General features: G+C 30.2%; 2 protein-coding genes across 2 annotated transcripts; both read right to left on the bottom strand.

The window, feature by feature from the left end:
* Positions 1–357: 357 nt before the first annotated feature.
* Positions 358–1514, bottom strand: LOC129899648 (putative phytosulfokines 6). Its single transcript, XM_055974660.1, has 3 exons — positions 1316–1514; positions 1066–1148; positions 358–717 (listed from the first exon to the last, which is right to left on the bottom strand). The coding sequence occupies exons 1-3, from the start codon at positions 1422–1424 to the stop codon at positions 607–609; spliced, it is 303 nt and encodes a 100-aa protein (XP_055830635.1). The 5' UTR covers positions 1425–1514; the 3' UTR covers positions 358–606.
* Positions 1515–11970: 10456 nt separating this feature from the next.
* LOC129900367 (arogenate dehydratase 1) lies at positions 11971–13509 on the bottom strand. The gene has a single exon (XM_055975324.1). The coding sequence runs from the start codon at positions 13404–13406 to the stop codon at positions 12102–12104; it is 1305 nt and encodes a 434-aa protein (XP_055831299.1). The 5' UTR covers positions 13407–13509; the 3' UTR covers positions 11971–12101.
* Positions 13510–17999: the final 4490 nt, after the last annotated feature.

Below are 17999 nucleotides of genomic sequence, written 5' to 3'. Positions count from 1 at the left end.
TAAATAGAAACGGAGAGAGTATTCAAGGAAGAAATTAATGAGGGTAATTTAATCAACTACCTTGTAATATCAAATAATATTATAAATATTTGTGCAAAACATTAAATGACATGTGAAAAGGACTAAAGCTAGTAAATCTTATTCGTTCACTTTTATTTTTCCTACTGCATTAAAAAATAAATTTTATTCCTCTGTTTTACTTTTAGCATTAACTTTTTAATCTAAGATATTTTTGAAGTCCACTATTAAAGACTAAACACTAATCAACATGAATATTACCATAAAATATGTCCTTCATATATTTGGAAGTGTCTTCCAAAGTTCAAAGTTCAAAGTCCATTATAAACAAGTAAAAGGTAAAAGTGAAGGAGGGAGTAGCTTAGAACACACAAGTTACAAGTTAAGATTTTTTGGGATGAAACAAATAAAAACCACATTTGTATGCCAAACATAGAAGTTAGAAATGAAATGACACCAAAAAGGAAAATGTAGGTAGGACTAAGAGGATTACTTAATGTTGAAAAGAAAAGGTGTTAAAAGCTATCTAGCTAGTCCCTTTAATTTATTGACAACACCAGCTATATATCTTAGAGGATTAATTATACATCAAGGATGATTATGGTCCTGAGTGTAGATGTAATCAAGATGAGCTTCTGCAACTACCCTTCTCTTCATGCATTCTCCATCTTCTTCTTTACATTCCTCCAACCCCATTAGCTTCAACAAATTAAGAAGAAAAAAAAACATAGAGTCAAAGAATTAAAGATTTTATTAATATAATGGAGTACCCTACTAAGTAAAGCCCAATTCTCAACTTTTCCTTACAAGAAACAAGTCCAATTCACTTTAAAAGTTGGTTCGGGTGAGAATTGTCCAATTCCGTAAAAAAAAAATTGATTCAAAATGAATAATATCATATCGTAGTATGATATCAATATATCGTGAATAAAAAATGAATCTTCAACTTAACACAAAGTTGAAAATCATGTAGTAATCAAATAACGTGTTGTGAATCTTTGTTAAGGAACACAAGAAGTCAAAGACAGAATTAATTAGGAAGTTTACATTTAGGCTATCGTTGGTTTCCATGTGGTCAACTGATGAATATAACGAAAGGTTGACTTCTTCATGCTTTACATCCTCTTTCACTGCAAGCAAATCAAAGCTATAGCATATCATCATATACTTAGAAAAAAGAGAGTATTTACTATAAGATTACATATTCATTTCAAACAAGAGGGATTGTTAAAATGTTAAGCAGTCGCTACCTCCAGTCCTAAAGTTATGAATTTCAATCAGCATAAGAATTAATTACCTTCACTTGTAGTTGATAAGAAATAGCGGGAAGATGATGCTGGTGAAAGGAAAACAAAGAGGAAGATGATGAGAAATAAAAGAAAACATGATATGCTTAATTGCTTCATGAGTATGAGTTTGAGTAGTACTACTATAATTTTAGGTTTGACAATTTGAGAGATAGGAAGATATATAGTAGAAGTTGAGGGGTTGTGGAAAGGAAACGTATCTTGTATATATAACATGCAAAATGGTGCACTATTATTTCTTTGTGAGTTTCATGGAATATATTGCAATCACAGAATATATACTTACTTTATACTCCATAAGATAATTAATCTTTGGTCCCACCCACCCATCATCTACCTTTTTTTACATGCCATGCATACCCACCCATCATCTACCTTTTTTACATGCCATGCATTCTCATGTGACCAACACAACTTTAATTTAGTGGTCCAAGTAGTAGAGTAACATTTAAAGACTCAAAATTCAATGTGGTAATAGCAGTTGACAGCATCAAAAGTCAACCTTTTGGACATGGCTCAACACACAATTCACAATTCACAGACAGTGGTACTCTTGTCGTTCCTTTTTTTGTTGTCATAATTATCTTGTTTGTCAATAATTTTTTTTTAAAATCAAACTGTATAAGTTTAATTAATATTTTAAAATGTATTTTTTTAAAATTGTATTGGTATAAAAAGAATTGTAATTTATATTATTTTTTGTATTATTTATTAATATTAAAATTTTTATTTTAAAATATTAAATTAATGTAAACTTATTTTAGTTTAAAAAATAATTAAATTAACTCTCAAAAAATGTAATATGACAACTAAAAATAAACGGATCCAATGTCTTGGGAATAGCTATTTCTTCTTTATTCGAGCTGCGATTTGCAGTTCTCTTAAATATATTTTGTTGACGTAAAGCTGAGACTTTTTTTGTAGGTAAGAAAGTTGTAGAATAAAAAAAATCTTTAGATAAATTAAAAGGTAAAAAGTTATAGGAAATTGCTTCCCTCTAGCCCTTGTCTTGCAAATATACACATTAAAAGTGATGTTTTTTTTTCCTTCTTGGAGTTTTGAGAAATTCACATCCACTATCCTTTGAATCATATGAATTCTTATTCAATAAATTCGCAAATTACATAATAAAATATGTAAATAGCATCAGACAAGACTGATAAGATAAGCTCGACTGAAAAAACATTAGCATAAAATTAATTACTAGCCTTTCATATAGAATATTATCTTGTACACGAACTCAACCACTTTATGATCATAAAAAGTGATATCAAATGCATATATTCGTTACATGATCTTGCGAATATAATGTGATTTGATAAGGTTTTATCTTCTTCCTTTGGGGAATATGTAACATCTTTATCTCAATTCTCATAATTTCATAGGACAAAACTAATTCAATTTTTAAATGTAGGACTTTTCCCTATAATGACGGGACGGATCTAGAGATTTATATATGCGTTTAATGTAATTCAGTTTATAGTTTTTGTTCGTACTTTATATATAGATTAATTAAGAAATTTACGAAATATCGATAAATATTTAATTATGAAATCAATTATATATTCTTATAGTATTAATTTGATGTTGATATTAAAACCAACAAACTTCAAATTCTATATTAAATCCGCATATACGTACATACGTACTGAATATAAAAAATAATTGTAAATACGTACTGAATATAAAAAATAATTGTAACAAACATTCATGTTAGGCTGTTAGTTAGAAGGTAATTATCATTTATTCTCTATAATATAAAATAACAACAATCTCAATGTAATCTCACAAGTGAGATTTGTAAAGATATTATGTACATATACAATATCACTATTTTTAGAGGTAAGAGAGATTGTTTCTGATTAATCTTGAAGAAAAAATTTTGCAAAGCAATTTGTTAAATAGTGTAAGAAAATGAATACTGCAATGCATATAATCTATATAGTTATGTGTTTAGGTAACATATATATTTTACTTGTCTCAATTTATATGACATGCTTTTCTTTTTAATCAGTCCAAAAAAAATAATATATTTTTATATTTAGTAGCAATAATATTAAAATGCTCCTTTTATCTTTAATGAAATGGTTTATAAATATACAAATATTTGTGATATATTTTAGATCACAAATTTTAATAAAAAAAATTACTTAATTTTGTGCCCTACATAATATAAATTAGGATGGAGAAAGTAACTCATAATATAAATTGGGACGGAGTGTGTAACTTTTTCCTCAAATCTCAATATGCTTCTGCTTTTCCTTGCTTTATGCAGTTTCAATAAGACCACCAAATAGAAGAGGAAACATTCTTGACTCCCAAGGAGGAAGCTTCATTATAAAAATGGAAAGGACTTAAAATGTCCTCGAATTATTAGAAATAGTATAAAAATGTTCCTCATGTTCTTTTTCGTTCAAGAAAAAGTTGTTTTTGGACTTAAAGATAGATGTCAAGAGCATTTTATGCCCAATAGATGGATGAAGAACATTTTTATACTATTTCGAATAGTCCGAGAACATTTTAGGCCCTTTTCCGTTATAAAAATACTTTGCCCCTCCAAACAAATCTATCTCCCAAATTATTTTAATGCTTTTATCTTGTCTCTTTTTTTCTTTTTATTATATGGATTAATTAAAGGTGTCTTTGTTTCTTCATATTGTGACTTGTGAGTGCCTTCTAGACATAGTTCCACTAAGGTTTATGTTTCTTAAAGACTAGACATAACAAATTTAAGTCACTTCTATATTTGGAATTTACAACAGAATCCCTCCTTTAGCACTAACTGTATTTTGCTTGTACAAGTGTTATGGATTTGACATCTTTAGCATCAAAGTTAAATCTTCTAAAGATTTCAAATGTTTTGTAAACCCAAGCATCTAGCATCTAATCTATCATATTATTTTTATAACCAATAGATCAAGGTTTATTCTTGCAGATCACACATATCTTGCAATTTTTGTGGCTTTAATTCAGATAATTAGATTAGATGGTATGAAGTTAAATCTGTCATAACTTGCATGCCACCGTTTTGGATTTATTTTCCCCCTCTTCTTAGTTTGTAATTTTGATATTATGAAAATATGATATGATTTGTGAATAATCCAACAAGAGAAGTAGATTAATTATAGCATAAAGTCGTATCGATCTGTCATATGCCACAATTATGAAATATAACTTCTTCTTTTTTCCTATTCACTGTTTGTACCTTTGAAATTATGACGATCTAGTATAATTTGTGAATAATTCAACAAGACAATTAGGTTGTATGTTGTATGAAATCATATCGATTTGTCATCACAGTTTAGTGTGAATTCGTTTGCAATACAAGTTGTTTCCTCAGGCCCATTCCACTATTAATGGACTAGAACTGATTGTACCTAGGGGTGTACATGGACCGGGTTGGTTCGAATTTTTTACAAACCAAACCAAACTATTTGTGTCGGGTTATTAAATCTATAAACCAAACCAAACCAATAAAAGTCGGGTTTTTCGATATCAATTTTTCTCGGGTTTTTTCGGATTTTTCGGGTTTCTCGGGTTTTTTGGGTTTTTTTGGATTTTTTCGGGTTTCTCATAGTATCTAATAAAAAGCACAGAGCAGTGCTTCTTAAAAAGAGTTCTAGTACAAAATATCAACATATAAGATGGAGGCACAACACTGTTTGAAGTTTTAACTTTATAATATAACTTTATAAGATAAGTTTTTTTTGTATATTATTTAGATGGACTACTCAAGTCCAAATCTAAATGTAAGAAAGAAAACAAAAATTATGAAAAAATTTTAAAAAATATTTATAAATTACATTTTAATAAATATTTTTATGTATAACATAATTTAAAAGTTGTATATCTATAATCGGGTCGGTTTGAGTTCGGTTTGACTTTTTTTAGTTAAAACCAAACCAACCCTATAATGGTCGGGTTTTTTTTTCAAACACCAAACCAAGTCAAACCAAACCACTAGTTGGGTTTTTTTTTCCGGTTTGGTTCGGTTTGTCGATTTGGTGCGGTTTATCGATTTGTCCTGTACAGCCCTAATTGTACCTAATGCTACCAACACGTCATGTGGGCTAAAGCCCAATTAAATATTGATCTGATTACTCTGAGGGAGGACTCTTGGGCCTTGAAGGAAAACCACTGTGAATTTTGGCCCAAACAACAGTGTCTTTGATGGTTGGACAGTAGAAAAGACCATAATCTCTATGAGTGCCATTTGTGAAATGTTTTCCCATATTTGGTTGCATAGTAGAAAATAATAATAATAATAATAATAATAATAATAATAATAATAATAATAATAATAATAATAATAATAATATCAATGTAATAATAATCATTAATTTTTTATATTTCATCAATAGTTATTATAATTTTTTTATATTTTACTATTCTGTCTGTTTACTTTTGCTTGTCATGTTTCTTTTCTCGAGAGTCAAATTGAATGAACTCTAACCAATATTTTAAGATTTTTTTTTGAAAAAATAATCATAATAATATAAAAAAGATTGCAATTTATGCTATTTTCTCTTTACTTTTTGGCAGTTTAAAGTATTAAATTAATTTAATTTAATTAAGCTTCAAAGATTAATCAAATTGATTCTCGTGAAGTGAAACATGATAAGTAAAAGTGAATGGAGTAAGTAATAATTATCATTAAAGCTGTTTATTTTTCATAGGCATATAAATTTTATATACTTTGACAAATATCTAAGAGTCTATTTTATAATAGACTCTTAGATATTATAACGCCTTAAGTAAACGTATTAACACGAGTAAGAAATAGTTTCAGCTAATAGATATGGTCTATATAGATCTTTTTCTTTTATTTTGATATACATTTGATGATCAATTTTTACATAATTCAACAACTAAAGAATAAGACACCAACAAGCATGGATTTATTTATCCTAATTAATACTTAACACTATTATTTGGGTTCAATAATAGGTTGACAATTTTTTCAGTATGATTTTATTATTTATATGATTAAAATAAGGTAGACTAATTCAGTATATTACTTAGTTATTTCCTTAAATAATTACTTAGTTTATGGAACTCCATCTCGATTTAAATAAATGATGTAAACCCCCACTAATTAATTAAGTTTTCTAATAAATTTAAGACAAGATGTCTTCTCTCTAACAAAATCCACTATAGGAATTTCTTGTAAAAAACCCAACTAGACTTGGGCAGTTCCTTCCACCAACTTTTTGAACAACAACCAATTTAAGTGACATAGTGAAGATTTATTTTATAATCAACTTAACTCATCATGACTTCCAATTAAAGAATTATATATTATCATTTCAACAAACTTCTCATGGAGGTGACAATTTTTGCAATTACCATTCATATTGCACACTAAACAGGGAAGATGTTAGGTGATGCAATGAAAGATAATATCTCTATCTTCTACTTATAATTTCCTTAAATTGCATAACAAAATATACAACTTTTTAAAAATAATAAAATAAAAAAGTAAAATTGCCTCAAAGGTAATCTTAATATATATATATATATATATATATATATATATATTATTCACCTTTGTAACCAATATTACGAAGAGTTTCTCTAGATCTTTTTAAATTATTATTTATATTTATGAAGGACACGAATTAGTAGGGCTGTACAGGGCAAACCGATAAACCGTACCAAACCGACAAACCGAACCAAACCGGAAAAAAATCCGACTAGTGATTTGGTTTGACTTGGTTTGGTGTTTGAAAAAAAACCCGACCATTATAGGGTTGGTTTGGTTTTAACTAAACAAAGTCAAACCGAACCCAAACCGACCCGATTATAGATATACTATTTTTAAATTATGTTATAAATAAAAATATTTATTAAAATATAATTTATAAATATTTTTTTAAAAGTTTTCATAATTTTTGTTTTCTTTCTTATATTTAGATTCAGACTTGAGAAGTCCATCTAAATAATATACAAAAAAAGTCCATCTTATAAAGTTATATTATAAAGTTAAAACTTCAAACAATGTTCTGCCTCCATCTTATATGTTGATATTTTGTACGAGAACTCTTTTTAATATTAAATACTATGAAAAACCCGAGAAACCCAAAAAAATCCGAAAACCCCAAAAAAATTCAAGAAAAATTGATATCGAAAAATCCGACTTTTATTGGTTTGGTTTGGTTTATAGATTTAATAATCCGACACAAATGATTTGGTTTGATTTGTAAAAAATCTGAACCAACCCGGTCCATGTACACCCATACGAATTAGAGTAGAATATTAGTAGGTAGTTGAGAGTTACCTCTTTTTTGTTCTCTTGGTTTTCAGTATACTGATAGTAGTAACAGTATTCTCCTAGTTTCTTGTTTTTCATCTTCTACTACTATATATTGTTCATTGTACTTCTACAGGCATATTCTTTTATTGTTGTCAGGGGCGGAACCAGAATATTTGATAAGGGGGTTCAAGAAAATTAAAAAATAAGGGACTGAATGAAAAAAGTAAAAATATGTGTCATTATCGAGAATTGAACCCACGACCACAGGCTCAATCACAAACACCTTACCCACTAATCCACAATCTCCATTTGTTAAGGGGATGCAAAAATAATATTTGTACATGAATAAAAAAAATCGCAATATATATAGTGCAATTTTTCGACGAAGGGGGTTCGGTTGCCACCCCTCGCACCCCTGTAGTTCCGCCCCTGATTGTTGTTAGTGTTCTTTATACCTATGTATATACTATTCTTTTCAGACTTCACTTATGGAATCGCACTTGATATATTGATGTTGTTGTTGTTTTCCCTCCAAATACCCTGGAGTGCAAGAAAGGGTAGGTTTAGTATATGAGCCTAGGAAATGGTAGGTAAGGCTAACTTCGAATTAAAATAATTATTAAGGGGTTTTAATGGAAGTTTTCAACAAGATATTTTAAAGGTATCAAGTCTAATTGTGGCATCATATTTGAGTTCACCAACTATTTTTAAAGAACTATATATGCATCACGAAAACTCAGGAATCTAAACCTATTCACACTTTGAGTGGAAATTGACAATATACACACATAGCCGTCCATAAATCTTATAGAAGGTTTTATTTTTATATCTTAATGTATATTTTTCAAAATATTAAATTATTTTGTACTGGTTACAAGTAATTGTCCATCATAAGTATGAACTTATATTTGAAAAATATGATTAACAACATGTTTGGTTGAAACAATTCAAAGATATTTTTAAAATAGTAAGATAATATCCGCTTTGAGTCAAACCAATGTTAATTTTCATTTTGGTTTGATCTATCAACGTAGGACTTTATTTAGACAATCAACAAATTAACTGCACTAGAAGTATACATTTTTACACTTACCAAAGTTAATAATTTACTTTTTAAGAAAAGCATCAAATAGACAAGAATATTTTTTTCTCATTTGAAGTGAAGATTTGGCGCGAATATAAAGGGTTAGTTACATGTTCATGTTATGAATTTAGTAACTTATGTCAATTTATTAAATATTTTATCATAAATTCAATTATTATTATTATTGTAATATTAATTTGAATTGTTATAGAAATCTATGAATTTTAAATTTTGAATTTACCACGTGAAAGGCTCATTTGATGGCCATCAAATTTAAGACTTGGCCATGGTGTCAACCATCATCAACAACTTTTGATTAGAACTATTACCATCTTTTTGGTAGCTTGCTATGTTACTTTTCTTTTTTAATGTTTGTTTTGTTATGATCCAAACCTAACTCATGAGTAGCCACAGCTGAAAATTGAAAATGAAATGAAACTTCTTAGCTTCTTAATATATATATATATATATATATATATATATATTTCTCACAAAGGTGGTTGTGATTATTCAATAAGCAGAAAATAAGCGGCCGACTTAATTTGTGGTTGGAAATTAGCAAATCACTTGAAGACTAATTAGCTATAATCATGGATAAAATCCTGTCATTTTTGTTTAATACTCCTCCACTGATTATTGTCTTTTTAAAGATATTTTTCCCCCATATATTATTTCCATGAATAATTTATCTTCTTTTTTTAATCAAAAGCTAAGAAGATAAACTCTTCTTGCAATTGTTATATATAATACTTATAAAAACAGTTGATCGATTAAGAATTCTTCATCAGATTGAATGTTGTATAAATGTTTGATTAAATTCCACCACGCCCGCATACTTTTTTTTGGATTTGAGAAACAATAAGGGGATAATATAAGGGAAAATTATGCGGATAAATAAATATATACTAGTTAATTAGATAACATATCTACAGTTTAATTAAATTATCATTCGTCACTAACTTACAATCATAATTACGTGGCCCACATGCATAATTTGTATAATTCGACTCCCAATTATATAAATCTAGAATTTGTATAATTCGACTCCCAATTATATAAATCTAGAATTTGTATAATTCAGAATTTTTTTAATTGTATAAATCCAGAATTTGTATATGCTTACCCTAGATTGTATATAATTATCATTTTGATACAAGTTCTGAAAAATTCCTAAATATATAAATACAGAATTTGTATATATATTTATTCTATTTGTATATTGCCAGCGAATTATACAAATAGAAATACCCATAGCAAATGAAACTATAACTATGGAGTATAATTAGACAAATTATAGCTAAGGAGGATAATTAAAATACTTATAATAGCTCTTTGTGAAATTTTCTCATAATATAAATTTTATTGGGAGTGTCATTTCTGAATGAGTCTATAATGCGCGATTTTAATTTAGTCAAAATTCTAATACGAACTTCGGACGCTTGCGGGAAATCAAAACAAATAAACAAATTTGGGACTCTCATTAATTATAAGCAACAAGACTTTTGATAATAATTTTGATAAAGTAGAGTGATGTTAACGTAGTCAACATTTTAAAAGTAAAATAAGGCATGATGTGTGGCGTCATAATGTATTTATTACTATGGGGTTCTTAATAGGCATATATATCTCCACCTACCACACAAATTTGAGGAAAATGATTTACTATCAATTCCCCTTACCAACCCGATAGTGAAATAAGACCAAAATTAAACCAAGTAATTAAAAAGATTTAGATTTATCTTTGTATTTTGCAATAGAGTTTAATTTTGTTCTTGGTATAAATTTATTTTTTTTTATGGTAGAAATTTGGTTTATTCATCGATTGAATTATGGTATAGTAGTGAGATTGTTTTATCCTTAATTAACCAGAAGTCTCGGATTTGAGCTCTGAGAATGAAGAAAATTTTGTTGGGACTTGGGAACGCCACCTCCGAATGAATTCTGTATTGTGTGATCCGTATTTAATTGGGATCTCAATACAAGCTCCAGACATCGGGTGGAAAAACAAAAGAAATTTGATTTATTCATGTCCTAACCATCATTATTTTGATTCAAAAGTGCCCTTAATTACTAATGGATCAGTATAATAAACTCTAACTTTATCCTTTGACAAAATTGATTATACAAAATCATGCATTTTCACCGTACGTATCACCAACTATATTCCATCATCAACCATGGAATTGGGAAAAATTCAATGAAATCGATAATTTCAAACATGTGTATTCCAAAACTATAGCACTGTGAAAACTTAGGATGTACGTACTAGTATATATGAATGAGCATCTACTCCTACTTGCCATTTGGGATATGTCATTTTTCTATTTTTAAAGAAGAAACGGCACGTTTTTCTCAATAAAAAAAGTAGAAAAATGCCTTGTATGACGCAGCCAGCATGAAAGCTGAACAAGTCAAGAAAAGGTAGTTGAGACTTAAAAGAAAGAAGGGAAGGCAGATAGCACAAGCTCATAGCTCAAAGCTAAATCACATTTATCACTCCCACCTAACTTTTCCAAGGCATTTGGCTATGAAATTTTTTCAAAGTTTCACTTAGGAGGGAAATATGTTTAGCCAATAAAAAGATGTTTAATTTTTTAGGTAATGACACCCTAGCTTTTTCCTTGACTTTAAACCTTAATTGGGTGACTTCTCAATCCAGAAATCTGTTAATTCCAAAACAACCACGTATAAAGCAACAATATTGTTCTTAAGGATGAGAAGTGTACAGAGAAAGAGAAGAAGAAGACGGAGGGAGACACAAAATTTTTGGAAGCAAGATTTGAGAGGGAGATATAAAATTTTTGAAATTTGAAATCTATGCTGAAGTGAATCAAAGAGAAAAATTAGTAAAAATATTATGAAGAGAGCGAAAGTTTACTTTATAACCAAAAATATGGTAATATCTTTTGGATATACAAAACCAGAAGTAGCCCCACGTAATATTTTCTAATTATAACTATGTTAAATAATTAAATAATATATATTTGCTCAGTCGCGTCCTTTTTCTTATAAAAAAAATACAAGTTTAATTTTCAAAATCATTTAAACATGTTTTTTAAAAAAAAAAAAAAAAAAAAAAATCACAACGTGACCAACTCTTTTTTTTTTCTAAAGAAGAAAACACTAGACATTCAAAATTCACCAAACATCAAATATATTAGGGACAGAATAAGGCATCAAAGGGACAGAAACATCACTTTTTCGCGTAATTATATTTACAAGGATTAAAAATAGTGAACGTCCATCCCTACATTCACTTATTCGAGAGTGAAATGAAATAATACGTCCCAAAAATTAAATCAATAATATAGAGAGAGAAAATTTGAATGGAATTAAACTTAAATTGCTTGACATTTTTCCTAATTCGGAAAATATAATTACAAATTAAAGAAAATAATTATTTGTTCACATGTCATTTTTTGAGTAGGAAAAAGAATTGTTACTCTTCCCTAGAAGGACACCATGGGGTCATGTCCATAGGATAGCTACCCAATACCCTCAAGAAAGATGTGAACTCCTGAACTTCAGCCAACGCATTCTGTGCCCTCACGTCCGCCATTGACGCTTCAAAATCTACATAGAACATGTATTCAAAATGCTTTGCCGTTCCCACATTCGCATCATCCACCAACCGAATCGGCCTGTTACGATGTGGCCGAGACTCAATCTTCGTCAAGCTGATATTACGAAAAGCGAAAGCTGATAGCACCTTGAACAGCACGCTCGTTCCCTTGTCGTGTGCGAAAACTATGCTCGTCTTGAATGGACGATCAGTTCGTGGAATTATTGGTTCTCTCGCTAACATCACGAATCGAGTTACGTTGCTTGAATCGTCCTGAATACCTTCCGATAGGATCTGTAGACCGTATAATTCTGCAGCGCGTGCGGACGCTATGGCGGCTGTGTCACGGAGGTTGTTGGCGGCGATGTACTCAGCAGCTCCGGCGGTATCGTCGACGGCTTCACGCACTACGTTTAAACCGAGTTTTGTGAGAGTCAGCTCACACTGGGCTAAGGCTTGTGGATGGCTGATGACTCTGGATAGGTATTCTTTACGAACGCCTGGAAGAGCTAAGAGGCAGTGATGAACGGGAAGTTGGACTTCGCCGACTATGTGGAGACGGTGACGGAGGAGGAGATCGTAGTTTCGGTGAATTGAACCTCCAAGAGAATTCTCTACAGGGAGTACTGCACGATCTGCGATCCAGAGTTCCACGGCCTGAAATGCAACCTCAAATTGATCGCAAGGTATGGCTTCACATTTAGGATAAGCCTTTCCGGCAGCAGCTTCACTATACGCGCCAGGTACTCCTTGGTAGGCCACGCGAAGCTGCGAGCCGTGCATCGGCGCAGGAGAGAGGTCAGTAATTGTGAGCGGCTTGGGGAGGTTGCTGTCAATAGGAACGAGATCCAGAGATTTGTGGCCGTTCACGACAGTGATCTCACCGGCTCCGCCTATTTTCTCAGTATCCTGCTGCTGCGAAACAACCTTGCTAGCCAGAATGGCGCAAGAACTCTGCCAGTCAGCTCGAGACGCTCCGACATGGCCGGCGAAGTTATTGCTCGCCGGAGCACCGTTGGTATTCACAATACTAGCATTCGTGTTGGACGAGTCAAATCGGTAACCGCACTGGACAACGAGTCGAACCGGAACGAACCGGTTGATCTGACCCGGCGGCGGCGACGTTTGCCGGACTAAGGATTTGAGACTTACGCCGGATGACGGAGTAGTAATGGTATGCATTTTGATTTTATGTCGTTAAATTGAGAGTGAATCTATAAATTTGATGAACGAAATGAAAGGAAGAGAGTAATTAAATTGAAGCTTGTAGTTCTCTTTTAGGAAGGGAACGTGCAAGCTGAGAAATAAAAGAAGGGAAAGGGGGTTTATATATTAGTGTGGGGACTTGTAGGTAATCATGCTTACAGAAGACTTGAGAAAATAGTGGTGTGCGATGGTCTTGGGTCAATCTTACACCTACCTCCGACCCTTTTCTCTTCTCCTACTAGTATTTCTCTACATGTAATAAATACATTAGTATATAATTTATTCATTTTTTATGTTTTATGTGTACTTTTAACTTTGTTTTACAAAAATAATGTCCATTAATTTTGGACGTGCACAAATAGCTATGCACTTATGATTGTATGAAGTTAAACAAATAAATGTTATACATGATGGTTCACGCGAGTTACACTCGAACTTATTTAAATTTTGTCATGTAGGACGCAGGGGCGGAACCAGAATATTTGATAAGGGGGTTCAAGAAAATTAAAAAATAAGAAACTGGATGAAAAAAGTAAAAATATGTGTCATTGTTGAGAATTGAACCCACGATCGCAAGTTCAATCACAAACACCTTATCCACTAATCCACAATCTCCATTTGTTAAGGGGATGCAAAAATTATATTTGTACATGAATAAACAAATTTGCAATATATATATAGTGCAATTTTCCGACGAAGGGGGTTCGGTCGCCACCCCTCGCACCCCTCTAGTTCCGCCCCTGGTAGGACGCATATTATTTCATGTAGAATGTATGTGTCTATTTGTTCAATTTTATACAAGTTTAAGTGTCTACTTGTGTATACTCAAGATGACACTTGAAGCCAAGTTAAAAGGCATGTGTATGTATTATGTTTACATGTTATTTCACTAGTGTTTAATCATAAATTTTGGATCGGATTTTGAAGATATATTTTCAAATATATGTTTGATAAGGTTTTAAAACTGAATTCAAGTAAAATGTATGTCCGAATACAACTTTAAATTTCAAAAATCATAAATTTTTAAGTTTCAATTTCACAATCTATGATCAAATGAGTGCTTTGTAAAATACATGTCTAAACATAATTTTAAATTTTTGATACTGTAAAATGCATGTACAAACACAATATTAAAAATTGAATTTTTCAAATTTCAACATTGAAATATATGTATAGATGACAATATTGTTATGTTCTTTTTTGTATGGTAACAACGGATTTTTGAATTTAGGTACTCAGAATCACAATTGGATTTTCAATCCTAAAATTTCGGCATCGATGGTTAATTGTTTTGTCTTTTAACTACAATAATAACTATTCAAGTTCCAAACATATTGTTTTACTGATCATATATTTTATTTAAATTCAGACCTTGTCATCTAAAAGTAAACTTAGCTTGAGTAAGGAAGAACAATGACAAAAAGTTTTAGAAGCTCATGGAGTACATATTAGTGCACCCAATTATGTAGCCAAATACCAATAACTAATATAGTAGTTAAAGGTGATTTAGGTTGTTGAGATTATTAATTAATGGAAAGTGATTCAAGCACATAGTGGTGGTTAGAAAATAAAAGGCTTGCAAGAGAGAGGTAAATGTGAAGGGACTCAAAAAGAAAATGAATATATTGTGATTAAAGGAGCAAAGGGCATGCGAAAACTATATTTAAATTATTACTTGGTTATAATAAAAGAGTCTAATATGAGCAGTATCTTTTTTCCTTTTTTAAACCTAAAATAAACATGCTAGCTCAACAAAATAGTACAAAGAGGAATTTATCACCATTCACTAAAATTATTACTTTAAAGACTTTAATTTTATGACTTCAGCTTTTAAAATATGTAATAGTGATTTTGTTGTGTACTTTTAAAATTATTGATTTAGAATTTTATATTTATTCAAATTTTAATATCTCAACATATAGTTTTAAATTTAGTTAACTCATGTTTTGTCTCTTTTAATCCACCAATAACACGATAAAAAAAAATATATAATTACATTATTATAATAAAGCATTGCTTCAATATCTGGATATGACAAACGTCAACAAAACAAATATGAGAGGTAGTTAATTGCACTAAACCTCACACTTAGAAAGAAGTTAAATGCACTACATCACAAGCTTAAGGAAAAAGTTAATGCCTTGTACACCACAAGATTGGAGGAAAACTTAAGGAGGTAAATACACTACATCACAAACTTAAGGGAAAAGTAAAAAGTCGGCCTTTATTTTTCAAAAATACATTGTTAGGGACGAGGGGAAGAATTGGGTGAAAGACAGCTGTCAATATTTGAGTGGGTGAAATCTTACTCCAAAAGAAAGGTTTTCATTATAATTTGGGAAAAAGCTCAAATATGATATTTCTTGTTGTATTTGTATTTGGTATATTTCTTAAAAATAATGACTTACATGATTATTTTACTATACTATTTTTATTAAATAATATTTAATAGATTTTAAAAATAATTAGAGGAATTAGTAATTAATATTAAAGATAAAATATAAAAAATAAATAAATATTTTTTTGATATGTTAAAAGTGACAAATAAAAATAAAATTTTATTTTTAAAATAGTAAATAAGTAAAAATAAATATAAAATGTTGAATTATGAAAAATAGTTTATTAATTTCATTCGTTAACAATTAAACATAAAAATATATTTACCGTTACATATCTCTCACACCTAATTTTTATAAGCCAATTTCTTGATTTTAAAATACCAGATATGCCATGAGATTTGTTGACTTCTTGCCATTTTTGCAAGTGAAGATCAAGCTACTTGTGTAAAAGAATTTTCATAATGTCATTTTTAATTATAAATAATCACCAATAAGAATTTGATTAAATATATATCAATAATCTGTAAATTTAGAAATTCATTTAGACCAACTGATATTCTTGAAATGTTTCTTTTTTAAAGAAAGAATTTAAAAATTTGTGTCAAAATAACAATGTCGAGAAGAACAAAAGTATTAGACATATAACGAATCTTGAAGTACTATTTTTGTGACGAGAGGAGGTTGTTCACGTGGCACATACTTTTTATTTCCAAGTTTAAGATTGTGGGTTCGAGTTATCAAGAGAGCAAAATGGTGAAAGTTCCTAGGAAGGATTAAAAAAAAAGAAGTATCATTTTCTGCATATCCAATTCTTTATCAAATCCGCCTATATTAGGATTACTCATCCTTAATCACATTCGCCTACATTAGGATTACTCATTAATTAAATAATCGAGTTTGGTGATCATAAATACGAGGCTAAGACGATTCAAATGCAATTAACGAATTGTGATTCGAATCGCTCAACATTTATTGTTATCAAAATAGGTTAGATCAAATTTAAATTATGCAAGGACGTACAACTTGCTAATCTGCCTAACACAACTCTTTTAAGTGTTAAAAAACAAAAAATCTATTTTAATTTATCAATTACGGGTAAGCCTAGTGATGTAAATTCTAATTTCTAGTGGTGAAGCATATCACGAAAGGGGAATATTAATATTCAAGCCTTTTTGGGACATTAAGTTGTTTAAATATGTTTTATTTGCACACTTAATAAATTGAACATATAATATTTTTGCCTAATTATATTCACACAGAAAATAAGTATTTTCGCACATATCTATTAGTAAATCTCAAACTATTGCTATATTATATAATATTTTTAAACTATCGCTATTTCGAATAAATATAGTGCCTCAATTTCCCTAGATATTCTTACCTACAACCAAAATGTCACACCTAGCTAGCTAGGCCCAATCTCCTCCATCCTTAATACTATTTAATTAGTGACTGTAATTATGAAAAGTTATGATTAATTTAGGACTCTTAAATTCACTAGCTATTTTGAAGTCTTGATCTATATTATATATGATGATTTTACACCATAATATTTGTTGTCCCACCTAACCGAACTGGCCAGATAGTGATAACAATGATATCTTGTATATTAGGTTTTCATGTGTGTTTGTGAATTGTGTGTCTTTGTATTACATTTCATGTACGTGTATGTTTGTCTATACACAAAATTTAATTGGTGCATCAAAATGACACCTCGTATTTATTAGGAATGCCAAATTAAACTAACGATCTTTAATAGGATATCGCATAACGATCTTTAATAGGATATCGCATAATGAGTGAACTTGAAAAAACTGATTATAAAATTTATAGTAACAATAGACAGAAAATTAGACCCAAAAAGCTCTTCATTACTTTACTGCTTTGAGGAGAAGAATAGGCTTAAAGATATCTATAAGAAGGTAAAGACGGAAGCGAAGTCGGTAGTCACCAGTGTTAAGATGACAGCTTTTGAACGCATGTATGTCGAGTTAGGGGGAAAATGTGGGGATAAGAGATTGTATATGCTCGCCAAAGCGAGAGAGAGAAAAGCAAGCGATCTGGATCTAGTAAAGTGCATCAAAGACTAGGAAGGTGAAGTGTTAGTGGATGAGACCCCTATCAAGCAAATGTGGCAAACTTACTTCCACAGACTCCTAAATGAAAAAAGAGACAGAGACATTGTACTGAGAGATTTGGCATACTCTCATAGTCTTTGAGACTTTAGGTA

This window comes from Solanum dulcamara, chromosome 8 (genome assembly GCF_947179165.1).
Source record: "Solanum dulcamara chromosome 8, daSolDulc1.2, whole genome shotgun sequence".
NCBI lineage: Eukaryota > Viridiplantae > Streptophyta > Magnoliopsida > Solanales > Solanaceae > Solanum > Solanum dulcamara.
The sequence above is the reverse complement of the archived record's forward strand: the minus strand, read 5'-3'. Positions and strand labels throughout refer to the sequence as shown.

Bases quoted from the DNA above. Each gene is read 5' to 3' on its own strand.
- LOC129899648 (XM_055974660.1), bottom strand. From the start codon at position 1,424: ATGAAGCAATTAAGCATATCATGTTTTCTTTTATTTCTCATCATCTTC. The intron at 1,149-1,315 runs GTAATTAATTCT...ATTTGCTTGCAG, and splicing joins CTTATCAACTACAAGTGAAG to TGAAAGAGGATGTAAAGCAT. The intron at 718-1,065 runs GTAAACTTCCTA...AATTTGTTGAAG, and splicing joins AAACCAACGATAGCCTAAAT to CTAATGGGGTTGGAGGAATG.
- LOC129900367 (XM_055975324.1), bottom strand. From the start codon at position 13,406: ATGCATACCATTACTACTCCGTCATCCGGCGTAAGTCTCAAATCCTTA.